The 20,238-nt window shown below is 34.5% G+C and overlaps 1 protein-coding gene across 5 annotated transcripts in view; it reads left to right on the top strand.

The window, feature by feature from the left end:
- The window catches only part of INPP4B (inositol polyphosphate-4-phosphatase type II B), a 910,680-nt gene that overhangs the window by 655,842 nt on the left and 234,600 nt on the right, over positions 1 to 20,238 (top strand). For all 5 annotated transcript variants that reach the window (XM_074275067.1, XM_074275068.1, XM_074275070.1 and 2 more), the window contains one exon: positions 16,449 to 16,596. In XM_074275067.1, coding sequence (XP_074131168.1) covers positions 16,449 to 16,596 — 148 coding nt within the window. The remainder of the gene's footprint in view (positions 1 to 16,448; positions 16,597 to 20,238) is intronic.

Here is a 20,238-nt window from a genome sequence, read left to right as displayed (position 1 = left end):
TATTTAACAATTCATGTTTTAATGTCATTTAATGTCCTTAAGGAATTAAGTCTAATTCATATAGGCACTCCCTCCAAAGGCATAAAATGTCACCAACTGATGATTTCTTGAAGGATTTTGTTGAGTTGATCTGGAGTTTTCCAATCTTTTAATCTCACCAACCCATTAAATGGTTAAGCCTTTTGCAGCCTTCCTCATCTGACCTCCTCTCCCTTTACCCTCCCCTATATCATCCATCTATTCTCAATGCATCTGGAACATCCAAGTTGTAGCCAGGACCCACCCTCTCTTGTTGCTTTTGAACTTTGTATACAGTGACTCCTCAGAGGACTTGAATTAATATGGGAGTTGCCAAATTTATTCTTTTGGAGAAAAATCAGGTGCCCTGCCATTTACTTCCTAAGATCCTCTAAACCTTACTGTTTGCCTAGTGTCTCAAATTTGAAGACCTTTTGAATTGTTTTCTAAATGAACATTGATTCACATAACTGAGGAACACCCAGGTCTCCCATCCTCTTGACCACTGAACCACTAAGATTTCCCATCTGCCCAGCAGCTGAATCTGGTGATATATATTGTCTTCTCAATTAGAGTGTGATCTCCTTGAAAGCAAGAAAAGACTTGATTTCCTCCCACCCACCCCCATTTGTAACTATAACCTTTAGCACAATGATTGGGCATATAGTTTAAAAAAATGTAATATTACATTTCCCCCCAATTATGTTAAAACTTTTTTAACATTTAGAGTTCTTTTAATTAAAATTTTGAGTTCCAAATTCTATCCCTCTCTATTCTCCCCTTTTCCTGAAGATGATAAATAATCTGATATAGGTTATACAGGGACATAATTTAATGTTTTCCATTCATTCATGACAGTATTTTTTGCTCATGAGATAACCACTGACATATCCCATAAAATGTGATTTCTTACTGCCTTTAGAGATTCATTCATTCATTACTTCAGTGAGCTTTGTTGTTCAGTCATTTTCAGTTATGTCTAACTCTTTACGACTCATTTGGGCTTTTCTGGGCAAAGATACTAGAGTTGATTTGCCTTTTCTTCTCCAGCTCATTTGACAGATAAAGAAACTGAGGCAAAGCAGGATTAATTGACTTGCCCAGAATCACCCAGCTATTAAATGTCTGAGGCCAGATTTGAATACAGGAACATGAGTTCCTGATTCCCAGCCCTGGGCTCTATATACCCTGTTTCTTAGTACCCCTAAATACCTACTATAATAACAACAGCTAGTACTTTACATGGATTTTAAAGTTTGCAAAATACTTGCATATATTACCTTAATTGACCTTAAAAAAAAACTCTATGAAGTAGCTACTATAAACTCTATAGATTATAAATTACTATAATCTCTATAGTTTAAAGAGCAGAGCCTGATTGATCTGGATTACCTATCAATGGCAAGATATGGAACCAGAAGATTGGAGATTAGCCTGGATGCAATGGGAGAGCTTGCCTTTTTAAATTAAAGTTTTTAATAGGTCTTCTTTTGATTGAGGCCATGCTTATTCAGTAATTAAGCCTATGTAAGAAATGAGGCAAGAATGACCTCTTTTACCTAATTAAAAAAAAAAAAATCCTACCTGGGAGGGGAAGATTCTCGGATTTCTGCCCAGACAGACACAATTGCTATTCACTCTGAGTATATCAGGGTCTAAATAAAGGCCAATTAGGGCTTGGCCTGGGATTTCTGTCAAATCAATGAGAGCCAGAATGATTTGAGTTTAAGATATAGGGAGAGGGAGGGAGAAGAGGGAGAGGGGAAGCATAAGAGGAAGGGGAGGGTGAGAGGAAAAAGGAAAAAAGAAAAAGAAAAAGAGGGGGGAAGGAAGGAAGGGAGCAAAGCTGTGTTGCCCAACAGACAATTTCCAGTTGACAGGCTCCCAGTGGGGCAGCTACTTCTCACAGTTGTTGATGTGATGAGGTTTAAAAGTAAGAAAGCCTCTGTTCTCATCTTATTGGATCACTTCCTAGCCATACATACTTTGAGGAAGTCATTCTGACTTTTTCATCTTTCAAATGAGAAATAATAGAGTATGCGCTGCATACCTCATAATATTAATATAATATTGTCACAAATTATCCCTACATGAAGTACCATTGTTACAATACTTAGTATAATGTATAATGTAATGCAAAAACTACAGTAAAACACGTCCCCTTGTTTTTAAACCTCAAGGGAACAAGAGGTTAACTCCTGAGTTCTCAATGGATCACAGACTATAGCAGTCCCACTGCCATAAAAGCTTTAAGTGCCAGTTCAGTGACTAAACTGTATGTCTGTTGTCCGAGAATCAGCCTGGTTAAGTGAGTGGTTGGTTGTGCTCATAGGGTATGAAGGTTTCTTTTTTGTCTACAGAAATTTTCTACTGTCAGGGTAAGACTGTGATTTGCTATAGCAGAGGGAATGTCCACCCCATAAAAGCAATGATCCTTGAAGTATTGAAGAATAGAGCAAAAAGACTATTGAACTACAGGCTGTAGAATTTCATGGTATCCTTATGCAACCTTATCCATCCTCATGACTGATCATTTACCACTAAAGATAGAGAAAATCTCATATGATAAAGTGTACAAGTATGGGACATGGATCCAAAATCTCGGCATTATATATATTTTAAAATGTATCTGTCTTAGATATAAACATACACTGTTTGTATATCAACTGCATATGATTTGGTTCCACGCATAGCCTAGATAATTTATCATGCTCTCTATGCGATTTCTTTTAAGTCAGCAGGCATAGGGAGCTATTGACATTCTTCCCCAGTCTGGGTATTAATATATTATGTGAAACTCACCAGCCTCAAGAGAATTATGAAGTACTCCTTGAGTGGGAAAGAATGCCATATCTCACAGTGGTTCATCAGGATTCTATTTATATCTCCAGAGATTTCATTTATACTCCAGGAAACTCACTTAACTCTTCTAACACAAAAATCTTAATTTCCTACTGCAGCCCCTACTCTTTCCATAGCCTGTTCCCAGTCAGCTTCAGGAGCAGGAAATGAGAAGGGGAGGACAGGAAGAAGGGGTCAGAATAGTAAAAATTGCAGGGAGAAAAAAAAACCAAGTTCGCTTTGTAAAAGGTGATTATTTACGTCAGCTTTTGTTTTATCAGAAAAAAGCACATTATAGTCTTAGAGAGTATGTTGAGAGAATAAGAGCTGTTTACCTTTCTATTTGTTTAGTAAAGACTGTAGGCAACATAGAAACAATTTTGAATCCATATTTGCCAGTGAAAAACATTCACTGAGACTAGAAGAAAGGATATACGGAAAATACTTTTTATCTGTCATGCCTGGGAAAGGCCGTATTATTGCTCATCCAATATTCTGAATGAATGAAATGCTTAGGGATTATGGCTCTTCAACACTATAGACTAGAATATACAACCCCAATAGATGTTTTGACCTGAATTTATTCTTCTCTAATGGTTCAGGAGTTGCTTTAAGGTATTTTACCATCCTTATGAATATCAGTTATTATTATATAATTGATGAGAATGTTCTAGTGACTTGAGCATTTTAGTTAAATGGAATACCAGTGTCTAAGAGTTTTCTTAATGTTATTTTGCTTTTAATATTTATGATAAAGGTAGATGTTTATAATGAATTAAAAACTCTGACCTGAATGTTCAAAAAGAGTTATTATCATGTAGCACGTAAATTAAGGAATTAATTTAGAAATACTTTTAATTACATTTGACCCTTGTGAATCTTTGGTTTCTGACTGTCATGTTAAAATACAATATAAATGTGACACCAGCATGACAGGGCTTTTTCATCAAAGGTTATAATTAAAGCACTAAGCTCCCATCCTAACACAATAGGACAAAGCTTTTCTGTCTTACTGTAATAGTAACCTACCAAAGAGAAAGCAGAATAATTAACCTTAAAATAAAAACGTGATGGACCTAGACCAAGAGAGTGTACTGTGTAATCTTTCATTGATAGGTCACCATTTTGGGATGTCAGTGACTGCAATTTACAATGACAGATATTCATTAACCCTACTTACCTTACTCCCTTATCTTTAAATAAAATATAACCAATAGCAGGGTGGTAGAATAAAGCATAGCAATGGTCTAAAAGTAAGGAGACTTGTATTCTAGTCCCATTTGCACAAGTAACTAACCTTAGGACCTTAGACAAGCCATGTCAACGTCCTAGGCTCTAGCTTCCTGCTTTGTAAAATGAGGATCTGATCAGATGAGTTCTAAGAGCTTTAAAATTACTTTAAATTTTATCAACAATTAAGCTTTTGTTATTTTCTTCTATCTTCATCAATTTGCTTTTAGATATGCGTATAGAGAAATTAATCAATGTTACAGTGAGTATATATTTCTTGTATATTATCATTTGTGGGTTATTGGGATTTTGGTGTTTTTTGGCCATTGGATAAAAGGCAAGAAACAAAATGATATCTAGTGAGGGTAGGTAGAATTAGTAGTTACTCAGAGAAGCCTAGAAGTGAAATGAACTGTTACTGGTTTCTCCATCACTAGATTTGTGAAAGTTGTATGAGTGAGTTGTTGAGGATATCATAAAATGAAACCCTCATCGGATCCAAATTGAACTAAATGACACCTTAAGTCCCTTTCAACTCTGAAATTATCTGATCTTTGCTCACAAAGAGCCAGCAACCCCTCATTTCTATTCACAAAGTGGAGGAATTGCTGTTACCTTCCAGGAACTGATTGTTATGTTGCAATGCCTAAAAATGTTTGATTTACTTCAAAATATATTAAGTCTACTCTTGGGAGGTGTATGGCATAGCTGAAAATGAATAAGTCAAAGAAAGATCCTGCCCTTAAGGGACATTCCCCAAAAAGGGAGCTATGGAATGTTCTCAAAAAGCTTAATATTAAAGAGAATAATGGAGATAAAAATGATTAGAGATCAAAGTCAGAAGAGACTGCTTCAGTAAAGGCCATCAAAAATGCTTTATAAGAGGTTTCTGGTATTTTTTTTTTTTTACAGAATGGACAACTATACAGGAATCAATTCTATATTGAAGGGTTGATAAATACAACTTAAAGGAATGTTTAAAGTATTATAATATGAAATTCACTTAGCTTAATCAAGTTGACATCTTTGTCTCATGACAACCTATAAACTTTATATTTTCAGTCTGGATCTGTGACTTCTTCAATATAGGGAGCTCTTAGTGTGAGAATTGCCTCACTGATACTACTCAACAAGTTGTAGGTTCCATTGAGTCTTGGCTGGAGCCCCAAAGGATTAATGAAAGGATTTGTTTTGGTCATACAGGCAGCATGTATCATAGGCTGAAGAGTTCCTGACTCCATGTCCACTGATCCACAGTGCCTCTTATAAGTGTTTCAAATTAGGGAACAACTGAGATAAATAGAGCACTGAAAATCCCTTTTGAATGCAGCATGATACATAAAATTCTGCAAGCAAGCATTCAGGCTTATTGTAAGAGGTTTTCATCTTATTATTTTGGAATCCTGAGGCATTCTAGCTACCTAACAGCACATGCCCCATTGTTTTTCCTCTTTGCTTTAAAGAATGTTAAAGTTATTTGACAGGTTTGGGTCAGGGCTGAGACTATGGTCTCATTGATATGGGTAGCCCCTAGGGGAGGAAACTCTCTTGCCATGGGCAGATCAGCTCTTTCTCTACAGCTTTGATTATTAGCAAGTTGTCTATATACATGACTTGCCTAGGCTTATGTAAGGAATTTTTTAGTTAGCTATCAGAGGCAGAATTCGAACCCAAGTCTTCTGGACTTTGAGAATAGCATCTTTTCCAATTCTTATATTTGTGATAAATTTTATTTATTCATTTATTTATTTTTATTTTTATTTTTGCTGAAGCAATTGGATTTAAGCATCTTGCCCAGAGTCACACAGCTAGGAAGTGCTAAATGTCTGAGGCCATATTTGAACTCAGGTCCTCCTGACTTCAGGGCTGGTACTGTATCCACTATGCCACCTAGCTGCCCCAATAAATTTTACTTAATATTGGATCATAGGATTAAAAGTTGGAAAAGATCTTTATTTACAGATGAGGAAACTACAGTCAAGAGAAGAAAAGTTATCACTCTTTGATATAGATTATTATCTTTGCTATAGGGTAGATTACACCTGACTTCATGATAGCAACAGGACCTACTTTCCCCACTTTGCTTTAGATTGCCTTCCTTTTGCATATTTAAACTAGATTTTCTAAAAGATTTTTTTTTGTGGTTGTGTTTTGTTGTTATTGTTTACCGTTATTGAAATTATTTAAAAATGTCTTACGATGGAGAGCAAGTAATAGTGAACAAATGAAAGATAAGATATAGACTTGATTTCTTGTTTGTGACCTTCCTTCTTCAGCCTTATTGATAATGTCCTAACAGCTCTCATTCTACCTTGCTTTATGAATTAATATGCTTTACTTTCTTCAGGACAGGGAAGGGAAGAAGGGGGAGGAGGTATTTTTCCTTTCTTCTCCTGCAGTTGCTTTCTCAGTTTTCTCAGCTGTTGCTCTTCATATTTTTGGACCCTAGACATCTTGGCGCTCTCTGAACATTGTGGAATTGTCTGAATGAATCCAGCTGTTGCTGATGGTGATTTATGGTTGACCTGAGTTGGCCAAGTTTCTCTGAAACTATGATCTTTGGTCAGTGCATTTGTTAAGCAAAAGTGCCTAATTCTAGGGATATAAGAAAGGGAAAATACATTCCCCATCCTCAAAGAGCACACATTCTATAATTTTTGTTGCGGTAGTTCCTCTCACAGCTTTTTCATATTCTGGAATGGAATGGAAAGGGGAAGGTCATCTTTTCCCCTGATATAGCCATTACTCTGAAGCTCTTATTCTAACTTTCACACATACTATGAGTCAGGTGCTTCAAGTTCATCCAAGAATGTTTCATACTTGCTCAAAAGTCTGTCCTTGTTCCCAGCTCTATAGTCTCTCAGAGCTTCAAATCAAAGTGAGCTGATTTTATTATTTTACTCAATCAACCTCACCCTTACACTGAGAAAGAAGCAATGTCTTACCACTTCCTTCTCAAAAACTTTTGAATTTGTTTCCAAATAAAATACACTGCATGTGTCAAAAACTTTCCCTTCTCTCACCTTTTCCTGGGCACATCTGAGAACATTTCCACTTGAAATAAGATCTGTCTCTAAAGCCTTTTGAGTTGCATGATATTCAAATATACCATGAGATAGGTCTTTTAATTGCCACACTAACTTTCTTTAAGTTTTAAAATCCATCAGATTATAAGGTCTTTGAAGATCCAGATTACCATTTGCCTCTTTTTGTATCTCTAGCATTTAGCACCATGTCTGACACATGGAAGGCACTTAATAAATATTTATTGATCAATTATTGAATCCTAAGAGTTTGCTTTAAACATATGCATAGACTAGTCAGAGTCACCAGTTTTGAAACAGGTTATTTCTTTTAAACCTCACCTTCTGTGTCTATATTTTTGTTTGTGCCAGCATAGAGCTAAGGTGAGAGTCCTGAAACCCTGTTGTTTTCCTGAGCAATTTGGTCACAGTCATCTGTAGAGGGCCGGAACTCTGGAAAAGTATACTTGAAACAAAGGTACTGCTACTGGCCCTCTACATTCACCCATTACAAAAGTCATAATCAGAGCTCTAGAATTGAAACAGACTCCACCTATCCCAGACCTGTTATGTATGTATAGGGATGTTATAGATACCATGTCAGGATCCCATGGCCTCAAAAGGTTCGCATAGATTGTATCAGAGCTAGTATTCTTTCCACTGCACGAATCCAAAAAGACTTAGAGGTCATTTAGTCAACAAATAAGGGAAAAGAAGAAAATACAGGTAGCAAGTGGCCCCAAAGACACATACATGACTAGGACTTGAACAGATATACTCTGCCAATGGAGAAAATGATTTTCCCATTCTTTCCATGCAGTGTCTCCTTGAGCATATCACTATCAAATATACGTTGCTTTCATTTCGTACTCTGATTCCTTAAGATTTTTAATGTGTTCTTAAAATTATGATTGAAGCCAATGGCCATGGAAGAAAGGTAGATAAGTTAAACTTTAGAGAGGGATGGGACAGAAGAAAGAATATCCTGTGTAGTGGGAACTTGGATCACCTCCTGAGGCTGGGCATCTGTTGTAGCCATATCTGCCCAGTTCTTAGCTCAGCCAGTCCTGTGTAAAACACCTGGTTTTTTGTATTGTCAAAGGATTGAAGTGGGTAATGTCATGTCTTTAATTGAGATCCAAGTACTGCAAATGTTTCTTGGTTTTAAAGTCAGTGATTAAAACCTTTTTATTCCAATATTATGTTTTAAAATATTATTTAATATAATTTTAGTTCCATGTTATGATCGACAGGTGACTGTTGCATTATTTTTTAAAAGACAAATAATAATAACAAACAACCAAAACTCTTTGTTCCGGACTAAGCCAAAATTTAGGCTTAGCTCTTATTATCCAGTGCTTAGCACATTGCCTAGCATTGTGTGCTAAATACAAGTTTATTGAATAAATGACTAATTATTCTAATCCTCCCTAGTTTTCATGATAGAGAAGACTGAGGGTGGTTCTTCTTTCTCCCTTGTTTTTGTTTTTATGTTTATGTAAAAAAGGATTCCAGTTTAAGTCCCAAAGTAGTCATGCTAAAGAGAATCGTGGCTATCCAGTGTTTCTTCTATTTTACTTTTTATTTTTAAAATAAATGTTACTGATATATTATTTAATCTTTCCTCTTAGTCTTCTTGCTGTCCCTTTCCAGTGAGCCATTATTTTATTTTATTTTTTTTTAAGAATTATAATGCTTCTTTCTAACTCATTTCTCTGACTATTGATTGTTTTCTAAACCACTGAATTACTAACTGCAGGACCTACATTTGATTCCTGGCCCTGCTATTCAAAATCTGTCAATATATTCATCAGGTATTTATTAAATATATACTATGTTCCAGGTACTGTGCTTAGACACTAGAGATAAGAAGGAAAAAAACACACATATCGCTTGCCTTTGAGGAACTTGGATTAGATCACAATTTAAGTACTTTGCTGTTTCTAGAGAGTTGTTCAGTCACCCCCTTTATATCTCCATTAGGATGTTTTTATCTATTCCTTTCCAATAAGTTTTCCTCAGATGATTACACTGTGTCTATTCCTTTTGGTCCAACATCTTTTTTCCTATTTTTTGCATCATTTCTGGTATTGTCTTTGCAAGTTATCCTCATATTTCTTGTGCTCAGACTCAGTAATATTCCATTCCACAAATGTGACATGATACATATAACCATTCCCATATTGTTGGTCATTTATGTTTATTCCATTTGTTTCTGGCTACTCCCATTTACATATAATGGATAACATTAATTTTCCTCTTTTTTATGGTGCCTTCCAGATAATATCAAATTCAATCAAAACCATTGGTAGCTCTAAGGAAGATATTTTTCTAGACAGGAAGAAGGAAAAAGCATAGAAGGCAGAAAGGAATGAAAAAAATGTGGTTTTTCTTCCTTAGAGTTTCTTGCACAGCCACAAAGTCTTTTGGACTTTGGGAATAAAGGATATTCGCTATTGCCTCAATTCTGTGGTCATCTTACAACAGCAGTTGTCCATTTGGTCTCAGAGTAATAGCTTTAGAGATCATATAACAATGTCAGAGGATCAAAGTGACGGTAGAGGAAAGGAATTTAGTCCTGTTCTTCAGATCTGGATTATAAGTGCACAGAAAATCTATTATTACCTTTTAGACTTAAATTCATCTTAGATGTCCTATCAGTAGGAGAGTCTCTCAAACACTTTTCTTCTCCATTGTCACTCTTCTGGCCATTGGAGGCAGTTTAAACTTTCACAACTGATTTCTCATGGGAAGGGAGTTAGAAATTGATTTTTACAAATAATTTTAGTAAAAGAAGTTAAGTCTATAGTATTTATTTTCAAAGTTCAGGTCAGGATTATATAGCATAGCTGAGTTGAGGAAATTCTATAGTCAACAAAACTAATTCTATATGAAAAGGATCTTAACACCCACAGAAATCAACTGCTTGGGATGCTTGTTAATAATTCCTTCTTGGACTTTTCCTCTCAGTCAGTTGGTCGGTCAGTAAACATTTATTAAACTTCCAGTTTATTAAGATTATTAAAACTTTTTAAAGTTCCAGTCACTGTAGATACAAAGAGGCAAAAGACAGTCTCTACCTAAATTTAAAATGCAAATACACAAGTGTAAAATGATCTCTTGCAGTTGCTAATGAGAAGCATTTTGATATGTCAGCAATAGCTTTTACCTTGTGGCCTGCTGTGAGAAGTTTTAACACATGAGATCCATTTCTTTAGGTGGCTATTATGATTTTACACTATCCTCATTATTTTAGTTAGTCTTCTAGAAATTGTAATCTATTATGCCTTGCACAATTACTTAGGATCATCTTGGTAATAAACAGATTGCAACCTATGTTGGGAAAATCACACAGATCCTTCACATATTCTTTAGTTCTATGTCAACTGGCACAAGGGTAGTAGGGATGGCTATTTGAATACTGAACTACATTAAATAAAAATATATTGTTAACTCAAGATATTTAAATAAATATGAGACCAATAAATTATATGTGAAAGATCTCTGTGGGCCACATATTGACTTAGTTTTAAAGTATAACATTTAATTTATGCTTTATTGTGCTTTTATGTTATTAAATATTTCTCAATTACAATTTAATATGATTTGGACTATACCTGAGAGTGTTGTGGGCTGCATATTTGAAACCTCTGGGTAAAAATATTAAATTGATGAACTTTAATTGAATAAGATTAAGTTTAATCGGCATAAATATAATGTCCTACACTTGGGTTCACAAGATCAATTGTGAATGGGACTGGCTTATTTCTAAAGTTTATTTGAATAACTTATTTGGATGTTAGTGGCTAAAATGTAAGTCAACAACATAATATGGCAGTCAATCTTAAGACTGAATTAAGACAATTGCTTCCAGATAATCATTTAAGTTGAGTCCTTTTTGATTCATAGGACCTTTGTGACATTACGTCCAATTTTGGTTGCCACATTTTATTAAAGGCATTGAAAATTTGGAGCACTTGTAGAGGAAAATAACTCTAATCTGAAATGATCTTGAGTTCATATCAGAGAAGGACAGGTTGAAGAGAACCTCCTGCAGAGGTTCAAGTACTTGCTATCATGGGAAGAAAGATCAACCTTGCTCTGTTTTGCTTCATAGAAAAATTAGAAGTGGTGGAGGGAATTTTCAGAGAAGCAGAATTATGCCTTATATATGAAAAAAAAAACTTTATAAAACTTGTAATTATCCAAAGGTAGAATAGGCTGCTTCAATGATTCATGCCACTTTATCATATGGTTTCATATAAAACCTCCTTGACAATTTATTTGAACTGCTATAAAAGGGATGTTTTTATTAATTGAACTAAAGTTATTGAACTCTCTTCTAAATTGGGAATGTTAGGATTCTTTTACCATCAGTACACAAATGCATAAGAGGATTGGATTGACTTATTTTTTCCTCCTTATTGTCTTCTTTCTATTGTTTCCCCTTTTCTTCATACTTACTATGTGTTTTGTACCCAGTAGGTGCTCTTGTTGACTGATGATTGGATCTCTATTGTGAGACATATTTTTGAATTTCATAAACCAAGGAGAATAATCTCTATGATTCAGGAAATTTCTCAAGCATAAGACATTTCACCATAAAAAGGGAATAGAGTATTTAAAAAATACATATGTCCTTTTGGGTGGGAGAAGGGAATGATTAAATTGTCTAATTATTTGACTTTTTTTTCTGCCAAATGTTTACTTTCTAAACAGTAGAGTTCCCACAGTGTATGTAGATGATGTACTCTGGGTGGTCAAATGAGACTTTTGGGAATCATTAATCAAACTGCCCATGATTTTCTGCTTAAGCTAATTCAACAAAGGATTATATTTAGAACATACTACATTGCCAGGGAATGAAAAAGTCAAAGAAGTCAAAGGGTTTTTATTGGAATGATGGGGAAGAAAATCAGACTGCATACTTCATGATAGTATCCAGACATGAAAAAAAAATACTGTGAAATAATTAAATAATATTTTACAAAAGAAACAAGATGGCCCAGAGGTTTTTCATCTCATGGATTTGAAATAGAATTGGGGTTTTGGTAAACTATAAGGCAGCATGTGGACTGCATAATAGAGATAATAGGATTGCTAAATATTTGAAATTTTCATTAGTACTTTTCCAATCTCTTGAAATTCCATTCAAGGCCATTCACTGAGCATTTCCTAAACACCTACTATGTGCAGAATATTGTGTTAACTAAACCTATAAAAACCAGCTGACCTTGCATTTGGTCCTTAAGGAACTTGCATTTGGCTGGGCTTATATATTTATATAAGTAAATAAATATAAAGCATATACAGAATAATTTCTAGAGGAAGAGTATTCATTGGGGCATGAAACTGAATTAAAACTAATTATTACTACAATATTCTTTTTTTTAATACTAGCATTATAAAATGAACAGAGACAATACATAAATGGAGTGAAGTCCTGATTGAATACTAAGGAAAATAAGCCCAAATAATTCCTATGAAAATGAGAAGAAAATTGTTACATAAGTAAAATAGATGTGATTTCAAAATAGACATTCATTCATGGTATACCTTATTTTTTTCCTTTATAAGTTGAATCAACACTTGAATACCTTGATAAATTAACTCATTTATTCCCAATTTCCAGAATTATTTTGAGTTACAGATGTGTCCCAGAGGATCTTCTCTTTCTCATAACTGAAGATGAGACTATTGCTTTAAAGACATCTCTGAACCACTAGTATTTGAGCAATTATTGGCTATAGTTGTGTTATTTAGTCTTATTGGATTGATGTGTGTGTTCTGCAATAGTATAGGTGCTTTTAGAAGTTGAGATAAATTTTATATTATATATTCTACTTACTGAGGAACTTTTACAACTATATCTTCAAATGTTTTTCTTATCATAGTCACCAAAATAATATTCTGGAGATTTTACCTCACATCCATTCAGATTATCAAAGTTGACAAAGAAGGAAAATAACAAATATTGGAGAGCTGGAGGATCCACATAGAGTAATATAATCAGTCAATTAATTGTATTTATTAAAATATCCATTATTAGCCAAGAACTGGGCTAAGCAATAGGGATACAAAGAAAAGTGCAAAAGATAGCCAGTGAAAGAAAGTAAAATACAGTGAATTCCTTAAGAAACTCACAATGTAAGACAACATGAAAAAACTATAGTTTCTATGTTTATATATGTATATATATATATATATATGTATATATATATACGTATATATATACGTGTATATATACATATATATATATATATATATATATAAATTATAGGCCAGATAAAGAGAAAATAATCAACAGAAGGGAAGTTATTACACTTAAAGTTTCTTGTAGAAGGGGCATTTTTAGCTGGGAAGTAAGCCAGGAAAGTAATAGGTAGAGATAAGGAAAGAGGGCATTCTATGCATGAGGGACAGGCTATAAAAATGCAATATGTTGAGCTATGAATAGTCAGCCATTCTAGAAAGCAGTTTCTAACTAGTCTGGGCATAACTTGTAACCCAATTATCCACGATTTGGCCTAAACCCAAAGAGATCGAAGAAGGAGAAAAGATCCTATATACACAAAAAAATATTAATAGCAGCTCTTTTTGTGATGGCAAAGAACTGGAAACTAACTGGGAAGTGCCAGAAAAAATTACATTATATAAGTGTAATGGAATACTGTTGGACTGTAAGAAATGACAATGATGGTTCATGAAACTAGATATATATGAATTAATGCAGAGTTAAGTAAACATAAGCAGGACAACAATATGGTTAATAGCAATATTTTATATATGAACAATTTAAAATGACTTAAGAACTCTTATAAAAAGTAATTACCATAAGTCCAAAAGATCCATGATGAAAAATGTTACCTATCTTGTGACATACTAAATATGCCTATGACTAATGGGGGGATGGATGTTTTGTTTGACTATTCATACTTGCTATTAGACTTTTGTTTTTCTTTTTATTTAGAGGGATTTAGAAGAAAGAAAATAATGCTTGTTAATTAAAATTAATTTAATGTTAAAAAATTTTCTGAAAATAAATCTTATTGTCATATTCAAGAAACTTCAGTGGCTCCCAAGTCCTCCCCTCCAAAAAAAAAAAAATAAAGACCACACTAACTCCTTATCTTAGCATTTAGAATGCTCAATAATTTGGCTTTCCATTCTTACTAATTCACCCTATATTCTAGGCAGTCTGATTTACTTTTTTTTTTAACCTAAATATCCTCTTTACCCTTCATGACTTTATATACTTTTTCACATATTTGGGAAGTTCTCCCTCTTACCTTCTCACTTTAGAATCCATAGCCTTTAACACAATCTTAATCTTTCTTTGTATTTCTTTGGTCCTCAAATTTTCGTGCATTCATATATGTTTACTTGATGTACTCCCTCTGTAGAATATAAGCTCTTTATGTAGGAACTTTCCTGTTTTATTGTACTCTCAGATCTTAAGACATTGATTTCAATATAGTACTGATGCTTAATAATATTTCTTGGATGTATGGGAACAATTTTTTGACAATCTCTTCTTTAGTTCAATGGCAACAATTCCCCAACCCAATAAAATCATGCCTGGAGGTTAAGTAAAAAGTTGAGGGGATTCCAAATTGTGAGTCTGAAGGCATTTTATATTAAGATGAAAGACAAGTCTGTCTGATGGCATTATGTCTTTCTCCCAAGAAATTCTTGAAATGATATAAGTAGTAACTGATTAATATCTCATTAATAGAAACTTGAAAATATTTAAAATCATGAAATTTAAAATGCATTGCTTTTGCAGGATAGATTTAGAATGAAAAGATAAAAATTTAAGTGGTTTCTTAAAACACTGTATTTTTGACAAGTTTTTGGGGATCAGGTGGTATCACCATGGCTTCCATTGTTAGTTGAAAGGTATAGCATGTGCCACAGGTATTTTCTATTTGAATTAGTGATTTGAAAAAATAACTGTGAGTAAATGGATCCAGAAGCATAATTGTATAGATTTAGCTTAATAAAGTGGTTGAGGAAGTAGGGGGGTATGCATGGTTCCCAAAGCGAATCTGCATGCAATTTGTAACATAATTGGACATCCAGGTGGAGCATGGCAAAGGCCAAAGACATATCTCTCTGTTGAAATGATGACTGAGCATCAGTTACCATTGAGACATGGAAGCTAAATGATATGAAAACTTGGTTATTGACATTCAGATATGTTATATACAATTAAAAAGTAAAGGGCAACAAAAAAGTAGATTTTAATTCAAAGGAACAAAATAAATGAATGAAAAACAATTTATTGAAAACTTTTACTGTATTCTAAGCATTATTCTAATTGGTGATTCCAATTGGAAAGCAATACTACCCCTTATCTCAAGGAATTTATATTTTAATTCAAAAGCAATACTGCCTTTTTCTATTGGGCCTAAATCCCAAAGCGATCTTAAAGGAGGAAAAGGGACCCACATGTGCAAAAATGTTTGTGGCAGCCCTTTTTTAGTGGCAAGAAACTGGGAATTAAGTGGATGCCTGTCAGTTGGAGAATGGCAGAATGAGTTATGGTATATGAATGTTATGGAACATTATTGTTCTATAAGAAATGCTTTGGAGGATGATTTTAGAGAGGCCTGGCGAGACTTACATGAACTAATGCTAAGTGAAATGAGCAGAACCAGAAAATCATTGTACACAGCAACAACAAGATTATAGGATGATCAATTCTGATAGACATGACTCTCCAAAAATAATATGATTGAGGCCAGTTCCAAAGATCTTATGATGAAGAGAGCCATCTACACCCAGAGAGAGGACTGTGGGAACTGAGTGTAGATCACATCATAACATTCTCACTCTTTTTGTTGTTGTTAGCTCACATTTTGTTTCCTTATTCATCTACTTTCTATTTTTGATCTAATTTTTATGCAGTGTATATTTTGTTACTGCATAAACATATGTAACATATATTTTAACATATTTAACATATGTTAGATTGCCAAGGAGTGGGAGGAAGGAGGAGAAAATCTGAAATGCAAGGGTCAATATTTTGAAAATAAAAAGCTTTATTAAAATTTTTAAAAAAAATTTAAAAATGAAAAAAAGTAAAGCAATACTGCTTCATATCTCAAAGAACTTATATTTTAATGGGGAAGATAGATAGCAGTGGGAGATTTCAACTCAAGTCACTTGGAAAGGTTCCATAGTCTTTGGGGTAAGGTGGCAAAGCAGATTTTAATACACCACGATAATTTTCACTGGCAAAAGCATGTGCTATTCTGATGTTAAATCATTTGACAGGGCTGGAAAAAGTGGTTGAAGTAAGCATCTTTATCCTTTTGTTTTCCTCCTTTACAGTATTAAAAAATCCAGTGTATAAGTTATATAGATTCCCCACATCTGATAACAAATGGATGAGGATTCGAGAGCAGATGTATGAGACCACACTGTCTTTTCATATTCCTAAGGAGTTGATCTCCCTTCACATAAAGGAGGACTTGAGAAGGTAGGAACCATTCATAATATTTTTAAAAAGAAAATTAAAATGTTATCATCTTGCCTATAAAAACTAGACTTAATATTGTTTTGATCTAGGACTTTTGTCTTGTTGTTTGTCCTTAGCTTACACACTCCAGTAAGAGCCTTCTCTTTGCTCACACATGCCATTATAGCTGGGGGAAAGATCCATTTATTCTCCACTTTCATCAGCATATTTATAATAGCTTTATTATTCTGAATGTCAGTATAGGTTGGGGAAGATGGTGGAACAGAGTAAGGGGGGGAGAACGATACACAGAAATATTGGGGCCTTTGAATGACATAAGTTGTGCTAATGGATTATTAATAGATACCATAAGTTATGTTAATAAGTTATTATTGTTGTTGTGCAACAGAATTAAAACTTGTTATAATGAGGTGTTATCCGTTTGGATGATAAAAATATTCTCTGAACCTTAGTCCATATAGTAAACACTATATGTTTTTAAGCATTTGTCATTTTATCATTTTAGTATTACCAAAAAATGCGTCAAACTTGACTTCCTTCTTGTTCGTATTAGCACATGTGGTTCCAAGATATTCTGCTTTTCCCTCTGGGGATATGAGAGTGCCTGAGAGGAGGCCACATTGATAGGCCAGGAATGTGTCATGTTAGCCAATGGGTAGCAGCTGGTCTAGCGTCTGGGGAGGGGGGAGCCTTGGAGGAGAAAGGAAGCAGTGAGATTGAAGAAAATCAAGCAGCTGTTTCAATTTTATAGACTGAATCTAGGGGTCCCGTAGATACACACAGACTGGAATGAGCAAGTAGCTAGTGAAGAATCCAGAAAGTTAAGCAAGAGCCTAACTAGATTGGTCAGTAGTGATCACAGAAATTTACGGCAAGGTCCTAGAGTTTAGGGAAAAAAAAAAGATGGTCCAAGCTCAGAAGAAACAGATATCAGCAAATAAGAATTCAGACTGTGTAACAATTCAGTACCTAGAGCAAAGTCATCCTGGGAGACAATCCAACGGTCAGACAGGTAAAATTGGATTCAGAGTAAGCATCTTCTGAATTAGGAGTTCCTTATAGCCATGTGTCCAAGTCCAAAGTGTCTGAGCTTGCAGGTAGAAGGACAAATAAGGACAAGTAAAGGGCACCCATGATAAGAACTGGGGAGGTGAGCACACCAGTGCCTTAAATACTTGTCCTTCTATGGTGAGAGGCTCCCAATCTTGAGTAAAAGAGAATTACTTAAGAGTTATCACCAAGCATCCCAATATCCATTTGCATGTGAATGTGTTGCCACATATTTATATTTATATGTGACATAGTATCATCTATATATTTATAATGTGACATAGTATCATAGTATGATAAACGTTCAAATTTCAAATGCACACCAGGATCACAGGATCATCTATTTAGAATAGCAGGAGCGTAGAGACCCTCTTCCTCCAACTCCCCTCATTTTCCAAGATCCAGGGGTCAAATGATTTGCCTAACATCACCCAAGTAGAAAGTAGTGCTATGTAGGTAATAAGTTTGGAAAAAAGCTACCATGTATCTCCTCTGTGCCACCTTTGGATGTCTGAGGAAGAAATGCCCATTCTTTCTATGGAGTTGCCATAAAATCATTTGGAGATGTGGAAGAACTGTTATCGTTTGGTCTTTGTTCTGGAAGAGAACCATGACATCAGGGAGGTGATTCCATGACATACAAGTAATTGGATTTGAGGGAGAGAGGATTGGGCAAGGTTACCAGCCTCACTTTTCACTCCAGAGCCATCTGGGTCTAATAGCAAGAATATAGATCTGCAAGAGGAGAGATGACAATGAAAATAATGGGAAACCTTGACCTTTTTAAGCTATAGTCTTTAACAGGTCTCAGTTTGACTTGAAGGCAATACCCATTTAGTGAATAAGGCTAAGTGGTGGCGGTTTATTCTCAGAGGATCACAACATGAAGGATGTGGTGGCAGAAATGGAAAAAAAAAATATATGAATTCCTGACATTGCACCTGGTTATTCGCAATATTCACAGTGAGAGAAGAAGTGAAGCATGTTATTTCCAGCTGCATTTATGTTCCATGGTTCTACTTCAAAGGTAATCTGCAGCTTTCTTCAAGTTTTAATTCTACCAAAGTGGATCATATCATTTAGAGAAATCAGCCAGAAAGCAACTGAGGAAAACTATGGAGAGAGACCCCATTTCTTCCCTTATATGGTGTCTTCTATATTAATCTGCCTTTCTCCACATTCACACATCTTTGTGCCATGCCAATGCTAAACTTCAGTAGCATGGATGGTATGCTTCTTCCAAGGGAGGCAAAGCCAGCACTGCCAACATCGTCGCCCCTTGAAGATCTTGTGCTTTGGATTAAATGACTTTCTTGTTGATTTTCAGAAAAAAATGTTCTGTGTGCTGTATCTGTTCTTTGTACACACTGATTTTTGAGCATATCTAGAATGTGCTATCTAAAATGTTCTTCCACTAAAGTCTCTGTCTTCCTTTAAGAAGCAATTCAAGTGTTGCTTCCTGCATGAAGATTTTTCCCCCCAGAATCTTTCTTCCCTTCCCCCCAATTGTTGATGTTTTCTCTCAGAAAATATCTGTTTTTTAAGTATTTATTTTGTGTTTTCATGTACTCATGTAGCATCACACTAGTACAATATAAGCCTTTTGAAGTCAAAAGTGATTTTTAAATTTTTATTATTTTTATTTTGTTTCATATCTCCTGTTCTTTATATATAATAAGTATTTTGAAAAATGTTTGTGGAACTGAATGGTCAATACTATCAGTACATAAATTACTGAAATAGACACTGAAGAATGTGTGTGCTACAAGATGTAGGATATGAGGTGAAGGGATGAATCACATGATTCCTTGGATCTAAGTTTGGATCACTCTTCTCTGATGCATAACTTTGATGTTGGTTCGACATGGTTCTCCATCTCCCATCACTTTCACTGGCTTACTCCAAGTAATTCTCACCTTCCACATCTTTGATTCATGTTTTTTTTTAATTATAGCTAGAAATTTATCTTTGAAAAGAATCATTTTTAATCCCTCTCAATGATATGCTTTCCCTCAAAGTTATTGTCAACCTAACTTGAAATATTATACTCCAATATTTCTTGTTTGAACAAAAGTTTTTATTATTATTTAATGTTTCCCCATTAAAATATGAGCTCCTTGAGGTCAGGGGCTGTTTATACCTTTAGCAACTCACATGTTGCCTGACATAATAGTAGGTTCTTTATATATGTTAATTGACTTAAAAAAAAAAAAAACTAAGAACAAATAGTAGGTTCATGACTGGGAATTTGCCTACCAGGTGGCAGAATTCTTTGGCCATAGCATTCCATGAGATAGAACAAAATGAAAAGATCTCAATTTGATGCCATACCCTATGTATAGTGACTAGGGCAGAGCAGCAGGAGAGAGTGCTAAGAATTTTTTGATGATTTTACAAACATAAATTTAACCACTAGTGTTAGAAATATGAAATATATATCCAATGATCAGTATGTTAACATTCCCCCAGAAGAAATTGAATCATAATAAGATTGCCTGTCTTCCTGTGAATGAAATCAGAAATCTGGGAAAGGTTATAGATTGATAATATAACAAGAACATGAAATAAATAGCTGTTGATCAGTGTAAATAT

Source organism: Sminthopsis crassicaudata, chromosome 6, assembly GCF_048593235.1.
Source record: "Sminthopsis crassicaudata isolate SCR6 chromosome 6, ASM4859323v1, whole genome shotgun sequence".
In the NCBI taxonomy this organism is placed as follows: Eukaryota; Metazoa; Chordata; class Mammalia; order Dasyuromorphia; family Dasyuridae; genus Sminthopsis; species Sminthopsis crassicaudata.
This window is presented reverse-complemented; position numbering and strand designations above follow the sequence as displayed.